This window comes from Microcaecilia unicolor, chromosome 10 (assembly GCF_901765095.1).
Source record: "Microcaecilia unicolor chromosome 10, aMicUni1.1, whole genome shotgun sequence".
Lineage (NCBI taxonomy): Eukaryota > Metazoa > Chordata > Amphibia > Gymnophiona > Siphonopidae > Microcaecilia > Microcaecilia unicolor.
In genome coordinates this window covers 198,894,684-198,917,044 of record NC_044040.1, presented here as the reverse complement: position 1 = coordinate 198,917,044, position 22,361 = coordinate 198,894,684, and the positions used below count along the sequence as shown (strand labels likewise).

At 44.8% G+C, this 22,361-nt stretch overlaps 1 protein-coding gene across 1 annotated transcript in view; it reads left to right on the top strand.

Moving 5' to 3' along the window:
* Positions 1 to 22,361, top strand: part of SPATA16 (spermatogenesis associated 16) — a 178,622-nt gene that overhangs the window by 116,304 nt on the left and 39,957 nt on the right. The window contains exons 6-8 of the mRNA XM_030215677.1: positions 3,670 to 3,817; positions 12,525 to 12,671; positions 15,935 to 16,047. Coding sequence (XP_030071537.1) covers positions 3,670 to 3,817; positions 12,525 to 12,671; positions 15,935 to 16,047 — 408 coding nt within the window. The remainder of the gene's footprint in view (positions 1 to 3,669; positions 3,818 to 12,524; positions 12,672 to 15,934; positions 16,048 to 22,361) is intronic.

Below are 22,361 nucleotides of genomic sequence, written 5' to 3'. Positions count from 1 at the left end.
GAGCGTATGGAGGTAAGCTCCGCCCTCTTTAGCCTCCCCAAACAGTTGGGCTACTGACCGTCTATGCACTTGTCCTTTAGATTGTAAGCTCCTTGAGCAGGGACTGTCCTTCTCTGTTAAACTATACAGCGCTGCGTAACCCTGGTAGCGCTTTAGAAATGTTAAGTAGTAGTAGTAGTAGCAATCAGGTGGGACTTTGATCATTTGAACTCTCCTGATAGTTTGGATCTAACTACGTTTTTGCAGCCATCACAGGAAAATATGGTTAAAAGAGCTACTTTGTCAGTAACACTGTCATCTACCGAGAATAAACTGTATATATTGAGGTCTTATTTTAAGAAAACGAATGTTCCTTTCTATGGGCAGGTGGTTATGTATGTTCCCAGATGTGGCCAGGGCAACACAGTTTCAACATAAGGCTTTTCTGCAGCTTAAGGCATGTGTCATGTTTACTGGAGGTCTTTTTTTTTTTTTTCTTAAATTTCCTTGTAAATGTATGGTCACTTTTGAGAACCATACCAATCTGTTCCTGGATCCTGCTGATTTAGAAACATTTCTTACTACTAAGGTTCCCTCTGTTAACATTTCTTAGTGTATTGTGGCAGGTTATATAGGGTTATATATGGAGGGGCATAATGGAACAGAAACGCCTATCTCCATGGGCGTTAATCTCCGAGAACGGGTCCGTGAAGGGGCGGACCGAACCGTATTATCGATAAAAAATAGACGCCCATGTTTTATTCGCCAATGTGTGAGCTGGGCGTTTTTGCTTTTCAGCGATAATGGAAAAGGAAAGTGCCCAGCTCAAAAACGAATAAATCCAAGGCATTTGTTCGTGGGAGGGGCCAGGATTCGTAGTGCACTGGTCCCCCTCACATGCCAGGACACCAACCGGGCACCCTAGGGGGCACTTTTACAAAAACAAAAAAACAGGTAAAAGAGCTCCCAGGTGCATAGCACCCTTCCATTGTGTGTTGAGCCCCCCAAATCCCCCTCAAAACCCACTGCCCACAAGTCTACACCATTACTATAGCCCTAAGGGGTGAAGAGGGGCACCTACATGTGGGTACAGTGGGTTTGGGGGGGTTGGACGACTAATAAGCATTAAGCAGCACAATTGTAACAGGTAGGGGGGATGGGCCTGGGTCCACCTGCCTGACGTCCACTGCACCCCCTAACAACTGCTCCAGGGACCTGCATACTGCTGCCTGGGAGGAGGGTATGACATTTGAGGGTGAAAATAAAAAGTTGTGAAACATCATTTTTTTGTGGTGGGAGGGGGTTAGTGACCACTGGGGGAGTCAGGGGAGGTCATCCCCGATTCCCTCTGGGGGTAATCTGGTCATTTAGGGCACTTTTTGGGGCCTTATTCGTGAAAAAACAGGGTCCAGGAAAAGTGCCCTAAATTCTAGCTACAAACGCATCCATTATCGGCGAAGGGCGCCCATCTCTGTTCGGGTGATAACCACGCCCCAGTTCCGCCTTTGACACGCCTTCGACACGCCCCCGTCCACTTTGTCCGCATCCGCGACGGAGTGCAGTTGAAAGCGTCCCAAATTCGGCTTTTGATTATACCGCGTTATTCGTTTTTGTGAGATAAACGCCCATCTCCCGATTTAGGTCGGAACTTGGGCGTTTTTCTCGTTCGATTATAAGCTGGATGGGGTTATATAGTTTTTGTGCCTGCAATATTTGCTTCTTGATTTTCTTTAATCATTTTCTGTAATGGATCAATGCTTACTGTCTCCCCTTGATGTGGGCTTGAATTTTCTGTTTTTTACTTTAAACATTTTTTCTTGGTGTATTTCTATTTTTCTTAGTGCTTATTTGTATTAGTTTGCAAATTAATAAAAAAATGAGAAGAAGAAATAGCAGATAGACTACAGCAAACTCTCAGTACCAAGCTGTACCCGAGTGAGACTCCTTCAGGGCCCAGTCACTCGACTTAGCCCGTTATCAAAACCAGAATTTACACCCCAGAGTGACCCCTGGTGGTGAAATATTGTCCAAAACTGACTAAACAATTTTGGGGTCCTTTTACAAAGGCATGCTGAAAAACTGGCTTGCGGTAGTGTAGGCGTGGGTTTTGGGCATGCGCCGATCCATTTTTTACCAGGCCTGTAAAAAAAGGCCTTTTTTTGCCGAAAATGGACGTGCGGCAAAATCAAAATTGCTGCGCTTCCATTTTGGGTCTGAAACCTTACCGCCAGCCATTGACCTAGCAGTAAAGAATCCGGGCGGTAATGGCCAACGTGCATCAAATGACACTTGGCGCGCGTCCGTTACGCGTGCCTAAATATTTTTCAGACGCGTGTATTGGACGCGCACCAAAAATGAAATTACCGCAAGAGCCACGCGGTAGTCGGGCGGCAACTCCATTTTGGCGCGCGTTGGGCGCGCGTAGACACTTGTGCGGCTTAGTAAAAGGGCCCCTTTATCTTGGTCTTTTTTCTGCTGCTCATGCTTTTTGATTCGTACCTTCCTGACAAATGCTTCAACGGTTTCCTCAAATCGACAGGACTAATAGTAAGGGATGTATGGCAGTTTCGTTATTATTTTTGATATCACGCTTTTATTTTTTCATGGTTTTTGATATCGTTTGGGGGAATCACACTCTGGACTGGGTTCGGATCCAACCTCGTGACTTTGGCGCTCAGTACATCATTGGACAAGTTTTTCAGATAAGTACTATTTTTAGTGACTTGCTGTGAGATTGTTATCAGCTCACAGAAGACAATGCTTTTTCCATCAACGGATGTCCTTATAGCGTTTATTCATTTCCTCAACCAAGGGAGGCTTCACTATTGGTCTAACATTTGCTTTGGACAATGTAATGTGAGATAAGGTTATACAACTACAGTATCTCTAATTAGTATAAGTATCTGTTGGTGTAACTACTTGATGCAAGCACTTTTGTTATTTACCATACAGCTAACGTAGTCATTCAATTGAGTCTGCCTGTTGTTACAAATATGGGGCCAAATAGATTGACTCCTTATATTTAAGAACGCCAAAGTGTGATGATGGTTCTCTACTCAGCCAGTCCCGGTTCTCCCTGCCCATCTTCAAGTCTTTGCTTAAAGCCCACCTCTTCAATGCTGCGTTCGGCACCTAACTCTTACCTTTCAGGAATTCCAGACTGCCCCAATTTGTCTGCCCCTATCGGTCTGACTGTTCATGTGTCCTTTAGATTGTAAGCTCTTTGAGCAGGGATTGTCCTTCTATGTTAAATTGTACAGCGCTGCGTAACCCTAGTAGCGCTTTAGAAATGTTAAGTAGTAGTAGTAGTGTGAACTGAGCACTTTTCAAAATTAAAATTCTAATTCCATAAGTAATTGAGCATCAATATACAATTTCAATTTGTTCAAAGGGGAAAAAGTGTTATAAAAATTCTTGTATATCTTATGTTTAAACATTTTAATTAAGTTCAAATTTATATATTTCCTATTTATACAGTTTGTGTTATACAACTTGTAAAGAAGAACATTTATTCAATTCATTTTCCTTCGGGGCAGATTGTTTATGTTACATTTTTGCTCCCCCAAAATCTTAAGCCCTATTGCTCTTCAGACAGGCTGCAATTTTTGAAATAGATTACATATATCCTTACGTTAGGTTGGAAGAATTATTGTTGTTCTTATGTCATTTATGGAACCTCTTTTCTCTTAGGCTATGATCGAAGAAGCTATCACCAGAGCAGAATCCTTCTCAGTGATGTATACCCCGTTTGCAAAAAAATTAAAGGCTGAGAAAAAAGAAAAAGTGAAGGAGATATTTATAAAGAGGCACCCTACCTATGCAGAGTACATATATTCAGGTAAAAGAAGAGTGATAAATAAATCCTAATAAATATATAAAACTTTTTAAAAAGCTAAAAAAAACCAATGTTTACATAATGTAGGCGCTCCTTTACTAAGCTGTGCTAAGAAAGGGCTTAGTGAGCCCTTACACAGGTCTTTTCTGCATGCTAAACCCATTTCTTGCATGGCTGCAAAAGGCCTCTTTTCTATTTGTTTTATTTATGGTCATGCGCTAATGTTATCATTACCGTGCAGCCATTGAAAAGATGAGCACTTTTGAATTCTTCTGCATGCACTGGTACTCTCGAATCTAGATTATTGCAGTTCATTCTTTAAGGGTGTCTGTCTAAGGGAACTTAGGCATTTGCAGCTAGTACAGAATACCACGGTGAAATTACTTTTGAGAGGGAAGAAATACGATCATGTTACCCCTTTACTACAAGCAGGACATTGGTTGCCAATCACTTTTAGGATTTCCATTAAGATGCTGCCGCAGTGGCGCAAGGCTTCCTTTTACTGCTGCCAGTAAGAGGACTTTTTTTTTTTTCATGGAAATGGCAGTGCGGTAAGTGTAACACTTGCCGCGTGGTCATTTCCAGGTGGAGCCCTTATCTCCTCCTATTTCGGAGGCGGGGAGGTCTCCTGCGCTTAACCCAGCAGTAACATGGTCCATTCCACAATAAGCAATGGACCATGCCAACTAGGCAAAAATGTCTTTCTTAAGTCCTAGTTTCTGGTAAAATGGCAATAGAATACCTTGTCACCAATTTGGTATTCCTCGGAAGTAGTCCCTTGATCATAGTAGGTATTCTACATCTAGTGCTATGTTTCAAGTTCGTTTGGGCAAAGACAAATGCACTCTGCAAATGTTGGCGTAAATGAGTGACAAATATAAGCAGTAGCAGCACCGAATAAATTCACATTATTAATTCTGTACAACAAATGAATAAGTAACAACATTTCCCTACCTGTCATTATTTCAAAAAGAAACACTCCTGTGGAACAATTGAGGCGTGGCACAAATGGCTATGGGGACCAACGGTAACTTCCTAACCCAATCCTTTTCAGAAGTTCATACATACTTCTTCAGGATGATAATGATGGTACGGTTGGCACTTACTGGTAACATGCAGGTCAGTAAGTCCACAATCATAGAAACCCTTGTACTTGTACAACAACTCAGTCAACTGTGCCGTCTCTTCTTCATCAGTAATAGAAGCATCAGCCTGCTCCAACTGATCTTTCACAATGTCATCACACTCGGAGAAAGGCTGGTTGGATGGAGTTTCCACTTGCTCTTCAATGTCCTCCTGAAGAGATGAAGTTGCTGTGGAATTGACCACTCTAGGAGTTTGGGGTAAAACAACCTTCTGGACAAAATCATGAAGTCATCCTTAAACGTCACTTAGGAACACAGGCCAGACCAGTTCAAGATAAGGCGTTTGGGAGGGGTGAAAAAAACAGTCAGGTGTCTTCCCTCCCCCCCCCCCCCCCCCGGCAGATATCCCAAAAGGAAGGCAGTCTGCCAATGATAGGCAAACTTACCTCAACATATGACAGCATCTGCAAGTTGAGAATTGATGATCAACAAGTAAAAGGGAGAATCAGTCTTCTCGAGGCAATGCAAAGCACCAAGAGACATGCCCCCATCCCAAACGTGAGCATGGGGATCGAAGAACACTATCTTGTCCAGGAGTCTCTGGCCCTGTGCCAGGCAGAGCTTGAGAGAAAAGTCTTCAACCTTCCCCAGAATCCGCACATCTTCAGCGCACATCGCTTCACAGACCAGAGGTTTGATCTGTCCAGACTTCAGGCTGGCACTCATGGTCTGGGACTCCACAGGGGTACCTAGCATTCCACTCCAAAGTACTTGATTCACCAAATCAACATAAACTCCCTGTCTGACTAGGCAATCCAAAACCAAACATAAGTGGAAGGGCACTTTTGTGCAGGTACCTGGGCAAGGTGTCAAGCCTCTTATGGGGATTTGCAGTTTACCCATGACCTTGGGTATGAAGACTTTCACCCACCACTTCTCTATTGACTGAGGCCTGCAATAGCCCTCATGTTTGGTTTTGGACTGCCTCATCAAACAGGGAGTTTATATGAATTAGTGAATCAAGTAATTTGGAGTGGAATGTTAGGTACAGGGAGTCTGGTGCCTGGTGCTCCTGAGCACCATCTGAAAGGGTCAAAGTTGCACAAAGGTGTTACCCCCCCCGGACCCTCCAAAGAGGCCCCCAAAGAAGACCCCCCCCCCAAAAAAAAAAAAAGATCCTACTAAAGACTCACACACCCCCTTAGGCCTTTGAGGGCTTATTTCTTTCAGTCCCTGCTGGTCTAGGGAGTCAGGTGCAAGATTGATTCCCATTGCTCCTGCCCCTGCCAAAACTGGGGCAGGAGCAACTGAGTACCACTGCCAGGATGTCAACCCAGACCCCTAGACCACCAGAGATTGATAGAGGGGGTCTGAGGTGGGGGTCTTTGGGGGGAGCACTGTTCAGCTTTGTGTAGCTCTGTCCCCTCTGGGTTCTGAAAGGAGCATCGGGCTGCACATTAGCTCCCACAAATTGTGTTATCCATTTACCACAGAAATCACTAACCTGTGGTACTAAGTTATCATAGGTTCCTGACTCCTGTAGTTAACTAAGATGCGGAAAATGCCAGCATAGTAGCTTCCAAAGTGTGCGGCAGCAGCAAGAAAAACAAACAGAATGTTATTAGGAAAGGGATGGTAAATAAGACCAAGAACATTATAATGCCTCTGTATCATTCCATGGTGTGACCTCACCTTCAGTATTGCATTCAGTTCTGGTAACCGTATCTCAGATGAGAATTAACGGAATTAGAAAAGGTTCAAAGAAAAACAACCAAAATGAAGAGGATGGAACTCCTCTCATATAATGAACGCTAAAGAGGTTAGGGCTCTTCAGCTTGGAAAAGAGACGGCCGAGGGGAGAGACTTTTAAAACAAATAGGAGGAAATATTTTTTCACTCAAAGAATAGTTGAGCTCTGGAACTCGTTGTCGGAGGATGTGGTAACGACAGTTCACGTAATTGGGTTTGAAGGGTTCCAGTAAGGAGAAGGTTGGCTAACAGAGCTTGAGGATCTCCACCAGCTCAGGTATTTCTATTTTTAGTTAGGGGAGCTCTGGTGGGGGTGAGGAGGATAGGGGGCAAAGATGGAATTTTGGGCCCACCCACTTTGGGCTCAGGCCTGCAGACAGAGAAACAGAGAAATGCAGTGGAGAAGAATGATGTGCAATGGCTCATACATTTTGCAGTGTACCCAAGAAAACCTCAAGGAGCTTTGAACACTGAAAAATAACTAGGACCTGCAGTCCAAAAGGGTGAAAGAGGTTGATTTGAAGTTCTCTTGTCACACTAGTAAAGACATTTCTATAAAACAGAAACCTGCCAATATTCAGCATGAATTAACCGGCCAGAAATGGCCGCCAGCCGGTTAACTCGCATCTTGGCAGATAGCCAGTCATTTTCAGCATCATTTAACTGGTTATTGCCACTGAAATTGCCCAATTAGTGCCGAAAATAAAGTGGGCGATGTTAGGGGCATTCCGAGGGTGTAACCGGTTAAGTCTTGATATTCAGAACTTAACCGGCCAGGCTTAGTGGCCAAATAAGGCCACATAAAAAGCAGGGCCTATCTTTTCCCGCTAAGCCACAGCCAGTTAAATCTGAATATCGACTTAGCCAGTCATGCGCTGGCCGGCGTTGAAAACCCGGATATTCAATGCTCTCCACCAACTGAATATCAGGCGGAAAATATCCAGACCACTGTTTTCCAAAGAAGAAAGAAATTGGTTTTCTTGGAAACTGTTATTTAACAATAGTGAAATGCTTTTCTGTCATTTATTTGAGTTTTAGTATCTTTGCAGTAATTATGGAACCTGCAAGCAAATCTGGACCTATCAGCAGCAAATTGAAAGCAATTAGCCTTTCAATAGATGTGGCATTACAGCAGATGGTTTGGCTATTTAATAGCTGTTAAGTGGTTTTTAATTGAATTCTCCACACCAGATTTTGCACATATACCTCAAATATAAAACCTTTACATATCAGTGAAGCAAACTCTACTAGATGTAAAAAAAAAAAAAAAAAAAGCTTGCATTTTGCATGATTGGTGTCCAAACTGCTTTTCTGCTCAGCAAATAATCAGAGTGCACACAACTGTGTACATAAACAGGAAAGACATGAATGGTTTAACATAGATTTGGGGGTCCTTTCACCTGATTTACTGTATTTATGTTTATATTTGGTCGTTTTTACTATTGTTGTGCTCTTAACAAAATTGTAAGTTTTATGTTAAACTGTATCCTGCTGTCCATAGCCTTGGGTGAATCTCTTCACAAAGGCTGTTAATAAATACCATTAAATAAACAAATTATCTGTGTTAAGCGCTAATGCACGTTTAAACAGCATAATTAAACTAATGTGGGGCGTGCTGAAGCATTCAACATTAGTTATGGCATCTGCGCCTGCTAAGCAGCGGTAATTATTTTTTTCTTATTGTTTTTGAGTGGGCATGTCGGGGGGGGGGGGGGGGGACAGAGAGTGGGCATTCCTGTGCCAACCTCTAACACGTGTTGTGAAAAGCTAGCTGTCTATCCTACTGAATGAGCATAGCAGGGTCAGAACAGGGGTGTAGCAAGGCCCCTTTAGAAACTTAGGAGGGCCGTCCTCTGGATTTTGTTCTACTTTAGGGCGGGAAAGGGGGTGGGTGGGAGGGAGTGAGAGGAGGGATGGAGTCGTATTGCTATTTTTAAGCTTTTTCTATAGCTGTCAATGTATTAATTGCTTGTTATAATAAAAATTTTCAATTAAAAAAAAAAAAGAACAACGGCGTTGCCATTGGTAACAGAGAACGTGCAGCACGGTACCACACGCTAGCTGACGTGACTGCTGATAGTTAGTACCACCTTAAGAAGATGACTCCTTATATGGAGGGTTGAACCCTAGTGGTAGAAATGCAAGACAACCACTAGGGTCATAGTGGCCATTCTGTGGGCTGGAGCTGGATGGGTGGGACCACTTCCGCCCTACCCCACCAACGATCATCTCCAGGGGCCAGAGAGGGTGGGGAGAAGGTTTAGAATGCTAATGTAGGCATGGCTTGGGGCCAGGGGAAGGGCCTGTTGAGTTGTGATGTTCAATGGAGGGGAAAGATTAGAGGGACTGGAGAGGTAAGCAGTTGGCAGAGTGTTTGGGGTATCAGGAGAGTGTCAGGGTGGGCAAAAGGATGGGGAGATCAGAAAGGGGGGATGTGGGGGGGGGGGGAGTGCCACCACAACAATAACCTGTATGATAACTTATTTCATTTTGGGCCCCAACTCATTATTTATTTATTTATTTATTTTTGAACATTTATACCCCACTTTTTTCCATATAAAGCAGACTCAAAGTGGCTTACAATGTACTTATGAATCAATTACAATGACATTAGAGAGGGTAGACGGAACAGGAGAAGAAGTGAAAGGGAAGGGAGGGGAAAAGAGTCTAACATGGACGGTGGAAATCCAGACGCTGAGATGGATCAGAGTGGCTGGAACAGATCCCTGCAAGGCACAGTTGTAAGACCCAGCGAGCGCAGTCGAAGTGCAGAGGAAGCAGCAGTATGCGGCTTGGAGAGTGGAGGAGATCACTGGAGGCAGACGACAACAGCTGGAGGCAGACAATGCCGGCGGGGCCAACGGGTCCGGCAATAACACCGCAGAGGAATAGGGATCGTAGGCTGCCTGAAATTAAAGGCAACAGCCCCCCCCCCCCCCCCCCCCCCGCAACATCCGGCGACTCAAAAGGAAGCAAGTCCCCCACAAGGTGCAGCTATGCCCAAAAAGACTCCCCAACGCGAAGTAGGCCTCGATGCCCAGCAGCCGGCAACAAGCAGCGTAGTGGACTATCACGGTCTGGAGCAGTCCGATGGAAAGGCTGGAGGAGAGCTGGGTCAAATAATCATTATCTGCATGTAACCCATTGCCTTGCCTTTAACCTACAGTAAGTGCAAAATCTTGCCACATTTTAGTAAAAGGGCCCCTGTAAACCTTTATAAAGTAGACTTTCAGAACCAGATCCAATAGTGTGTAAATGCTCACATACATATTTGTAGCTGCTCCAAAAAAAGGTGCAATTATTTTTGTCTAATTTACCGTGTACCCACTGCTTTATAAAATATATGGGCACCTCACATCTCTCTCCCTTTGCCCGTACTACACCCTGGGACTGCCTGTATGCAGTTCACATTACTCTCATTATGTGCTGCTTTCAGTGCATCTTTTCTAGCAAAAAAGGTGCCGGTACTCAAATGCTAGGCCACCCTTCAAGGGTGGGGTGATCACTGAGGGATCCACCCCACAATAGCCAGACCCCCTGCAACCAGTCACAGAATCTATGACAAGGCAGAATTGGTGTGTAGAGCCTGAGCTCTTTCATTTAAAACTTGGGGTCCTTGGGTCAATTTTCGCAGACAATGGAAAAGGTGCCGGTACTCAGTACCCCCAAGTACCCCCACAAAAAAAGCCCTGGCTGCTTTATTCTTGCATGCCAGTGGTTCTCAAACCTGGACCTGGAGGCACCCCATCCGGTCAGGTTTTCAGGATATCCACAATAAATATTCATGAGTGAGATTTGCATGTAGTGGAGGCAGTGCATGCAAATATCTCTCGTGAATATTCATTGTGGGATATCCTGAAAACCTGACTGGCTGGGATGCCTCCCGGATTAGTTCTTGGAATCACTGATGTTTGCTGTCACTTTATAAAGTCCTTCTCTGTATGTAAAACAGGTTTTACAGGTGGAAACTTGTTAATAAAATTCCCCTCTTCCAGCTGAAAATATGAAGAGGTGCACTTTGCAACGTTTGCAGTGAAGCATTGAAAAAGTGGAGAGATGGCCTGCGAGTAAAAATGGTGCTTGGAAAAAGAAACGTGTCATCGAGTGGCCTAGTGGTTAGGTCCTGGGGAACTGAGGAACTGAGTTCAATTCCCACTTCAGGCACAGGCAGCTCCTTGTGACTCTGGGCAAGTCACTTAACCCTCCATTGCCCCAGGTACAAATAAGTACCTGTATACAATATGTAAGCCGCATTGAGTCTGCCATGAGTGGGAAAGCACGGGGTACAAATGTAACAAAAATAAAAAATTTGAGATTCTGGAATGTTGCTACTATTGAGATTCTGTTGCTACTATTTGAGATTCTACATGGAATGTTAATGTTGCTATTCCACTAGCAACATTCCATGTAGAAGCCTGCCCTTGAAGATCAGCCGCGCAGGCTTCTGCTTCTATGAGTCTGGCGTGCAGGACGTCAGACTCACAGAAACAGAAGACTGCGCGGCCGTGTTGCTGATCTGCAAGGGCAAGCTTCTACATTGAATGCTGCTAGTGGAGGAGTAGCCTAGTGGTTAGGGTGGTGGACTTTGGTCCTGGGGAACTGAGGAACTGAGTTTGATTCCCACTTCAGGCACAGGCAGCTCCTTGTGACTCTGGGCAAGTCACTTAACCCTCCATTGCCCCATGTAAGCCGCATTGAGCCTGCCATGAGTGGGAAAGCACAGGGTACAAATGTAACAAAAAAAAAATAGATATGAAGAGCACGGAAATGACGCTTTCCACTCAGTGTTATTCTGCCTTGATAAAAAGGACTGCATGAATCTAAAACCACTGAGGGCCTTGTTTACTAAGCCGCATTATAGGTGCGGTAGCCTCTTTAACGCATGTTAAACATGTACGCCCACTAACCATGCAGGCACCTACAATATCCCTATAGGCGCCTACATGGTTAATGCGCCTGCTAATTGTAGGCATGTTAAAAACGCTAACACACCTTAGTAAACAGGGCCCTGAGTGACCACCTGGAGCCCTATACTTTAAAGGATCCCCGAAATTTTGCGACAAATTGTTATGGGGGGGGGTAAAGATTTTCAGAAGTTGTTCTGTTTGAATTTTAACACATATATAGTAACATAGTAACATAGTAGATGACTGCAGAAAAAGACCTGCACGGTCCATCCAGTCTGCCCAACAAGATAAACTCATATGTGCTACTTTTTGTGTATACCTTACCTTGATTTGTATCTGTCATTTTCAGGGCACAGACCGTATAAGTCTGCCCAGCACTATCCCCGCCTCCCAACCACCCGTCCCGCCTCCCACCACCGGCTCTGGCACAGACCGTATAAGTCTGCCCAGCACCATCCCCGCCTCCCGCCACCGGCTCTGCCACCCAATCTCGGCTAAGCTCCTTAGGATCAATTCCTTCTGAACAAGATTCCTTTATGTTTATCCCACGCATGTTTGAATTCTGTTACCGTTTTCATTTCCACCACCTCCCGCGGGAGGGCATTCAAAGCATCCACTACTCTCTCTGTGAAAAAATAGTTCCTGACATTTTTCTTGAACCTTTTATGTAATTCCTTCAACAAAGGTTGAAAAGATCTGTGCTACAACTTTCGTTGTAGATTCACAGTCAGGATAAACTAAATGTGAAACTGAAAATGTCCACCTTGCTCTTAGATCATCAAACTTAACCCTCTGAGGAGCCCAATTGACCAAGGACCTTAACAACCCAAAGGTCACCACTGCTGAATCCACCTAGGAATCTTCACTTACGTTGTTAATAGAGTAAAATAATTGTTTGCATTGTGAAAAATATCCTACCTTCATTAGTATATTGTATTCAAGAAACACGTCTTCCTTGTATTGTTGCAGATTCTCAAGTAGTTCATATTTTGCCTCAGACCGTTGACTGGTCGTCTACCACACCACAGCAGTACTTGCTGATTTTGGGTTTTAAAAGCAAAGAAGATGGTTGCTTCTTGGAAAAGATGTCAAGCAGAAAATTACCAACATATATAGGTACAATCCAATGGCCAGAGCCAACACAATGGTCATTCTAACATTCTGAGTAAATAATGCCATGATGTAACATATTTGCATCAACATACGAGTATAACACCTTTACAACTTTCCTACAAATGCTTGAACAAATCCTCTTGCCTTCTTTAACTTCTTTGTAACACCACATTGAGCCTGCAAATAGGTGGGAAAATGTGGGATACAAGTACAATAAATTAAATATATCATTCACAACATCCTTTATGAGGTGATAAGATCTAAACTGTGACAAATATCATGTGAATTTGTGTAATATCGTAAAAGAAATGGTGGTTAAGTTTTTGCCCTCTTTATTAAGAATTATCTACACAAGGATACCATGTTTCAATATTCATAGTTACATAGAGGGGCATGATCGAACGGGGCCGCCCATCTATAAGGGCGGCCATCTGTAATGACGGCCCCGTAAGGCGGCATACCCAACTGTATTATCGAAACAAGATGGCCGGCCATCTTTCGTTTCAATAATACGGTCGGGCCGTCCAAATCTCCACGTTTGGGCCGGCCTTAGAGATCGCCACCATTGGTTTTCGCTGATAATGGAAACTAATGACAGCCATCTCAAACCCGACCAAATCCAAATCATTTGGTTGTGGGAGGAGCCAGCATTTGTAGTGCACTGGTCCCCCTCACATGCCAGGACACCAACTGGGCACCCTAGGGGGCACTGCAGTGGAATTCAGAAAAAGCTCCCAGGTGCATAGCTCCCTTACCTTGTGTGCTGAGCCCCCCAAACCCCCCCCCCCAAAACCCACTACCCACAACTGTACACCACTACCATAGCCCTTATGGGTAAAGGGGGGCACCTAGATGTGGGTACAGTGGGTTTCTGGTGGGTTTTGGAGGGCTCATATTTACCACCACAAGTGTAACAGGTAGGGGGGGTGGGCCTGGGTCTGCCTGCCTGAAGTGCACTGCACCCACTAAAACTGCTCCAGGGACCTGCATACTGCTGTCATGGAGCTCGGTATGACATTTGAGGCTAGCATAGAGGCTGGCAAAAAAAAAAAAAATTCAATATTTTAGGGTGGGAGGGGGGTGGTGACCACTGGAGGAGTAAGGGGAGATCATCCCCAATTCCCTCCGGTGGTCATCTGGTCAATGTGGGCACATTTTTGAGCCTTTGGCATGAAAAAAAATTGACCAAGTAAAGTCGACCAAATGCTCGTCAGGGACCCCCTTCTTTTTTCCATTATCGGCCAAGGACGTCCATCTCTTAAGCACGCCCCAGTCCTGCCTTTGCTACTCCTCCGGCACACCCCCGTGAACTTTGGTCGTCCCCGCGACGGACTGCAGTTGAGGGCACCCAAAATCAGCTTTCGATTATGCCGATTTGGGCGACCCTAAGAGAAAGACGCCCATCTCCCGATTTGTGTTGGAAGATGGGCGCCTTTCTCTTTCGAAAATGCCCCTGAAAGTCAGCATGCAGTCCCTTTGCCTTACAGATGTGCAAGGAACATTTTTAGTTTGTTTTGGGTCAAGTTTTAACCTTTTCCTCTGATTTTTGAACCTTTGTTTGTTTCTTTCACACATTTGTGATAAAGGGACCCTTTTACTAAACTGCTTTAAGTGGTAACGTGCGCTTAACGCAGGACAAAAAAGGCTTACTGCAAAATGCGTTAAAGTGTTTTACAGTAATTTGCCTACCAGCGCGTGCTATTTATTTATTTGGGCGCTGGGCCTGTCATGGGCAGTAAATGGGTGTGGAAGTGTTATCCAGCTAGTGTGATTGCATCAGCACACATTAACTCCCAGGTTCTATATAGCGCGTCTAGAGTTACGCGCGGTTCTGTGTGTAAATCTAGGCGCATATGCATATAAATACGCATGTAGATTAATTGTTTTAACAAGCTGTTAAGCATTGTTAACAGCTCTTAAGAAGCAATAACCAGCACTAATTGACAAAAATTAGAGTTGATGTGCGTACATTGCTAGGCGTATTCTGTAATATACTGCGCCTAAATTCTAACGTGTGCGGGCAAAAAGGGGCGTGCTTAGGGGGGGGCGTAGAAATGGGTGTTCCATGGATGTTCCAAAATCTACACGCTTTGTTATAAAATATGGGCCAGTGCACGAAAATCTACGCCAGCTTTTTGTTGGCATAAACGGACGCGCGTAGATTTAGCCTTGTGAACTACGCCTAAGCATATTCCGTGTGTAGATTTATGTGTGGTATTTAGAATACGCTTAGATGTGATTGCCAATCAGGCATTAATTGTAGGCGCCATATATAGAATTGGGCCCTAACTGAATAACACAGTAACACTTAGCAGTCCTTTCACTAGGGGGCGCTAAAAATGAGCACATGCTAAATGATAAGATGACCATAGGAACATAATGGGCCCCTTAGCATTTACTAAATCCATTAGACCGCCTTTTTTTTTTTGTTACATTTGTATCCCACGCTTTCCCACTCATGGCAGGCTCAATGTGGCTTACATATTGTATACAGGTACTTATTTGTACCTGAGGCAATGGAGGGTTAAGTGACTTGCCCAGAGTCACAAGGAGCTGCCTGTGCCTGAAGTGGGAATCGAACTCAGTTCCTCAGGACCAAAGTCCACCACCCTAACCACTAGGCCACTCCTCCACTGTTGCTACTATTTGAGATTCTAGTGGAGTGGAATAGCAACATTCCATGTAGAAGTCGGCCCTTGCAGATCACCAATGTGGTTGCGCAGGCTTCTGCTTCTGTGAGTCTGATGTCCTGCACATACGTGCAGGACGTCAGACTCACAGAAACAGTAGCCTGCGCAGCCTTCTACATGGAATGTTGCTAGTGGAATAGCAACATTCCATGTAGAATCTCCAATAGCATCTATTTTATTTTTGTTACATTTGTACCCTGCGCTTTCCCACTCATGGCAGGCTCAATGCGGCTTACATAGGGCAATGGAGGGTTAAGTGACTTGCCCAGAGTCACAAGGAGCTGCCTGTGCCTGAAGTGGGAATCGAACTCAGTTCCCCAGGACCAAAGTCCACCACCCTAACCACTAGGCCATTCCTCCACTCATATGCAAGGAACCTGAAAAAATAAAAGGAAAGAAGCCCTATTATAGGTTCACATTGGAAATGGGCTTAGAACATGGTAAAGTCCCACTTTAAAATGCGCTAATCCCCAACTTCTATAAAGGGCACTATAAGTTATATGCGCTAATGTGGCATTGTAATGAACTTCCATAGATGTTAATAATAGGTGATCCTATATTTGTGTTTACTGTTAGAACGTAAGAGTCTCTTCAGCCCTTTTACTAAAGAAGAAGCAGAGAGGAACCTTGAAAGCTTGGGGAAGAGGGTCTTGCCCATTCTGGATTTTATCCGATGCACCAAATTGCCTGTGGGTATACAAACCTTTATTTTTTATTTGCAAGGCATAGACCAGAATTCAGTTTTATCAGCTAAACTCGAGACGCATGCGGTGTTTTATGGTACTAACACAGAAAAAATATCTGAATATGTCTGTTTCTTGGTAAACAAAAGGCTTGGCGACAGGGGTGTAGCCAGACAACAGATTTTGGGTGGGCCTTGGGAAGGACTGGGTGGGCACCAATTGTTCTCCCCCCCCCCCCCCCACCAACCACCACCCAAAAAATATCTCAGCTGGTGGGAAAGCGCTTCTTTCCACCTTGCAGTCTGTAGCAGGCATGCCCTGAAAACTGAAACTACGCAGGTGCCGGTATCATGGAGAGTAGCATTTCGTTACCGTCAGGGGGAAGTCTTCAGCTGGCCGAGCTTGGGATCCCACCAGCTACCACTAAACATGTGCTACTGTTGGGTGGGCCTGAGCCCTAAGTGGGTGGGCGTGGCCCACCCAGGCCCACCTGTGGCTACGCCACTGCTTGGCAACAAGCTTTTCTTCATTCAAAATATAATTATTTCAGATATGTGTCCTATTCCAGATGTTTCATAGAGTAATATAGAAAAAAAATTAAAAATCAGTATTTTACTTATTGATAATCTATATTCTATTAATCTTCATGTTCTGGGCTGTATTAGTTATCAGATGAGTGCAGGGCACTGTTTCCTCTAAGCTGAGTGGGGGGTCCTCCAACTGCTTTGCAGCCAGTGGGGGGCAGTGCTTCAATATTGTGTTTCCAATCTCTAGGGACAGGTAGGTTCTCTGGTGTACTGCAAAGCTTGCCCGTCCTTCACTACTAAAAATGTGACAGTGAAACGGCACCCCCTGCTGGGAGGACTGTAGGTGGAGGACTCCCGCTCAGCTTAGAGGGGTGGTGCAGGGCATGGGCGAGAACTCAGCACGTGCAGGGTGTTGGTGTCAAAAGTCCACCACCAACTGCTGCAGTTTTCTGACAAGGGTTTGACACTTTGGTGGGCTGTGAATGTCTTCAAATAACAGGAGGATCTGTGCAGGGCCGCCGAGAGACTAGGCCGGGGCAAGGCCGCCCCGCCGCCGCCCCCTATCGCTCCCCCCACTGCTGCCACCCCCCACCGCTGCAGTCCGCGGTCTCACCTGCCTGCATCCACGGCTCCGGGCCCCCTGCATTCAATGTGGCAGTGGCAGATCACCTCTCTTCTGGCCTTCCCTCCCTGTGTCCCGCCCTCGTCTGATGTAACTTCCGGTTTCCGCGAGGGCGGGACACAGGGAGGGAAGGCCCGAAGGGAGGCGATCTGTGACTGCCGCTTCGAATGCAGGGGGCCTGGAGCCGAGGAGGCAGGCAGGTGAGACCGGGGACCGCAGCGCCGGCGGCCTGATCCCGGTGCCGGGCCCCCCTTGGAGGTCCGGGCCCACCCTGTCTCTATACCTATTTATTAAAATGACACATAACGGGAATTTACCCCAAATTAAGCAAAGAGCAATTCATGCAGAGTCACCCAAAGAAGTAACACGCAACCTTTGTCCCAATTGATTTGAAAATTACCCCTTAAGAGTGGATATCGGGAGGAATGATGCCCGCTAGTGTGATATTTAACAGAATTGTGAGTAAATTCCAATGCCTAAATTAGGCACAGAGCGGGTGTATTCTATGGCAACACGGATAGATTTTAGTAATGCCCATGCCCCACTATGGCCACACCCACTTTTCAGCTATGCGCCCTAGAATTTAAGTGCACCACGTTACAGAATACACTTAGAGAGTTATGCTTGTAAGCCTTAATTAATTCCAATTAGTGCTGATAATTGCTTGTTAACATCCAATTGACAGCGCTGATTAGCTTGTTAACCAATTAAGTTACACACACTGTTATAGAATATGCTCCGATTTCTGCGTGGAAATTAAGGTGCGATATTTAGAATCCTGGGGATAATGGGCTTCTTAGCACTTGTGCATGCTAATGTCTGTGAGCGTACGCAAAGCTTTTAGGAAAAAGGTCCCTTAGTGCCAGGGGTGTAGCCAGACTTCGGCGGGAGGGGGGTCCAGAGCCTGAGGTGAGGGGGGCACATTTTAGCCCCCCCCCCCCCCTCGGCGCCGAGGTTTTTGCAACTACATTCAAAGCGATTTACATATATTCAGGAACTTATTTTGTACCAGGGGCAATGGAGGGTTAAGTGACTTGCCCAGAGTCATAAGGAGCTGCAGTGGGAATTGAACTCAGTTCCCCAGGATCAAAGTCCACTGCACTAACCACTAGGCTACTCCTCCACTCCACACTCCACACCTAAACTTAGTTGCAGTGTTTAGAATATCACATAGGGCTTGGGAATGCGCCTACATTTAGGTGCGGCCATATAGGAGCATTCCTCCGAATTCTAGAACAATGCGCATAAGTTTGAGTGATGCCCTGACCATGCCCCCTTTTCAGCTATGTGTGTTAGAATTTATGTGCACCTCTTTTTAGAATACGCCTAAAAGAAGCACATGTAAATTCCAGTTGTTGACGATTAGTAATGACAATTGGTTATTATCGGCCAATTATTATCATCTCTGATTTATTTATTTATTTATTTATTTATTTATAGTACATTTCTACCCCACATTTTCCCACACATGCAGGCACGATGTGGCTTACATAGAAAAATAACAATACAATATAATAAGAGATATGTTAAGAGACATTAAGCGAGTAAAGGGGCATATCAGAATCAGGGAAAGCAAGTGGAATTATTAATCGGTAAGACTATAGGAGGGGTAGGTTAATCCAAATAGGTGAGTTTTCAGCAGCTTCTTGAACAGTTGGTGATCCATTTGTAGTTATAAGTATTTCGGCAAAACATTCCAGTTCTTAGCACAGGAGTGATGGAAAGACGAAGTGAAGATCGATTTGTATTTGACGCCTTTACAATTTGGGAAGTGCAGGTTGAGATACGAACGCGAGGTGGCCACTGAGTTTCTGGGTGGGAGGTCAATAAGGCGAAGCATATACTCCGGAGCTTGACCGTAAATGATTTTATGAGTTAATGAGCAGATTTTAAAAGAGATACGTTCCTTCCCAATTTAACTCAGGCTACTCCCTGCGCCTTTTATAGAATCCAGGGGTTAAGGCGCAAAATTGTATGCAGGCTAGAGAATACCTACAGTTGCACATGTGACTTAATTGGCAATAACCAATTATTGGTGATAATTGGACTTAATTGGCACTGATTTGCTAATGCATGCCTCATGCAGCAAAATATGGACTACGGTGGGACACGCTACAGCGTCCCAAGGTAGTTTTCAAACATATGCATGTTCCGTGTCAGGAGTGGAGAATGAGTGTTCCTGCACTAACCAGTTAACTCTTCTACATTACCAGGCATAGGAGCCAATGTTTCGTAATTATTGGGGGTGCTAAGCCCAATGGAAATAACCCCTCCCTGGACAAATAAAGGAATTTTCTCAATATTGGGGGTGCTCAAGCACCCACAGCACCCACAGAGTCGGCTCCTATGTTACCAGGGGCTAATTGTGTTAACTGAACGTAAAGCCACAGAGGACACACCCAACAGATAACACGGAGGTTTTGCAGTTGCAAATGTAATGTAAATAGGCTCTTAAACATGTTATCATGTTTAATGATATAAATACCTCATTCCTTAATGCATCTGTGCTTTACTTATGTTATTTTGTTTATTTTAAAATATTTATATTCTGCTTGGTCCACAGTTCCTAGAGGATTACAATAATAACCAAATACATAACATATATTAAAAAGAATAAACAATACAACAAATTCACAAATCATACAAAACAAACTCCACATCATGTCACAAAAAACAATTGAGAGCTAGTCCCAGCCTTTATGAAAATGCCGTCTGGAATAAACAGGCCTTAAGCTGCTTCCTAAAAAAGATATGAGTCAATTTTCCCTAAATCCACAGGTAATGAGTTTCATAGAGTGGGACCCATTACCTGAAATGTAAAAGACCTAAGGGCAAGTAGATTAACAGTACAAAAACCAGGAATTTCCAGAAGGAATTTATCAGCAGACTGTGATAGTGTGAGTGTGGTTAGAGCAGGAGGCTTTCATAAAATACAGCCAGATAAGAATAAAAGTGAAGCAAACTCTTTTTTTTTTTTTAAACAAATACTGATTCCTGTTACCTCATAGGTACAGTAAATAAAGAATACAGTTTCACAGGCAAACTTCGCTCAGGCCTGTAGCTGACAAGTCCCAAACCCACAGTATATACAGCTACTTGCAGGATTCCACAAACACAGGCCTGGCTCCAGCCAGCTCTCAAGAGCAGGTTAGAGTTAAAGTTAGAGTTAAAACTTGGCTTAACTCAGTCAGGTTTTGGTAACTTACACATAAGCAGGACTAGGGTTACCATATTTGGTCCCTCTAAAAAGAGAACACATGCCCCGCCCCTGTCACACCCCACCCCCTGTCACACCCCGCTCTGCCCCATCACGCCCCGTCCCCTGTCTGTATCGCCCGCCCCTCCCACACCCCTCTAAGGGTGTCCTATCCCCTCCCCTTACTTTATCTTACTGTACTGCCCTAGTGGTCTAGTGACCTCTTCGGGGCAGGAAACAGGGGATATTAGCGGTATATAACACCTAAATTGAATTGAATTAGGATGATGCTGTTGTCATCCTATACCTCTCATCTTTTCTCTCCATAGGCAGGCTCCTGTAAATTATCAGCAACATATAATTCAGACCAGTGACGTAGCTAGGTGGGGCGCCAGGAGAGCGTCGTTCCCCCAAACGAAATTCTGCCGGCACTGGTGCTTATTTTTTCTCAAGTTGTGTTGCATTGAAAATGTGCACCTGCGGAAGTCCGCTCGCGCCGGCAGAAATCTGGTCTCGCCCCGCTTTTGCTTCCCCCGCGCCGTCAACCTGGCTCCGCTTCTGATTCAGACCTCCCGTTTTTCTATTATTTTAACCTATAGAGATCATTAGAAATCAAACAAAATAAAACATGGAAAAGAAAATAAGATAACCTTAAGAGTGGACTAACACGGCTACCACACTCCTCTACTTAACCTATAGAGATAAATTTTCCTGTGTGTTTTTTTTTCTTTGGGTAAACATTGGGAAAACACCCCTGCCTGTGATGTCCCTCTCTTTCCCTGCCTTGGAGCTTCCAGTCTGTTTTGTGCCTTTTCTGTGCTGATGATTCCTCAGCTGTGCAATGTTTGAGCAGCTGATGGGACTCTGTTACTCTCCTTCCTCCTGTTCCACTGAACAGCTGTTCCCAACTGTGAGCATTGAAGCTGAAGATAAGAGGATTGAATGAGCAGGGGTGGCAGATTTAAAAGTGGAAAGGGTGAGGAATGTGCATTTGTTTTGCAATGAAATTTTAAAAAAAGGAAGAAAACAGGCTTTTCATTCCCAAACATTAAAAGAAATACTAACACTGAGATTTTTAATTTTCATTTTGTTTCATTTCATTTTTACTGCATGCTATTTATCAATAACAAAGGTCATTTTGGAAATGCTACACTCTATTGGCACATGTAAAAAGCTCATTTACATATGTAAATAGACACACGCTGCACACACAGTTTTGCACAAGGTATGGTTTGCCTAGGCCTGAAAAGTATACGTTTTTCCTGCTTCAAAAAACTCCCCCTTCACCATTTACTCCTGCTCCAAAGCAGGCGTAGGTGTCCGCTAACTGCTCATTTGCATCCAGGCTATGGAGGAGTGATTGAGTGGGTAATTGGGCTTTCTTCTCTAGTGTTTAAAACCACCTTAGAAATGCAAACGTTTGAGTTAGATATGCAGTTTTGTAAAATCTGCAAATTAAACAAAAATGGCAACACATGTGCCGGTTGTAAAATCCACCCTACACGTCTCAGTGCTGCATCTGAACATCTAGGAGGCAATTCTATAAATTGACACCTCCATATAGATGTGCCAATGGTGCATGTTTGATGCCATTTCTATAATGGAATCTTCAAGGTGGCATGGGCATGCCCAAGTTTCAGAGCCACTGAGAGGTGGAGGCGAGGAGGCAAGATTCCCCATGCCCAACCTCTAAGGGGGGCCCGCCTGGCACAGGCAAGGCCTCCGGAGACAGACAGAAGGTTCTGTTTCCTAGGTCTGTCTCTCTCCTACTCCTGTGTGTCGAGACCCGGATGATTGCGTTAATGCATTAACCTGAGTCCCAGTACACAGGAGCAGGACAGTGACAGACCAAGGGAGGAGCAGACACAGGAAAGCAAGGGAGCGGGGGGAGGCGGCGACCTTAGTGGGGGTTGGCGGTGATGGGGCAAGTGGGGGGACGGCGGTGGCCCAAGGGGGGGGTAGTGGTGGCCTGAGT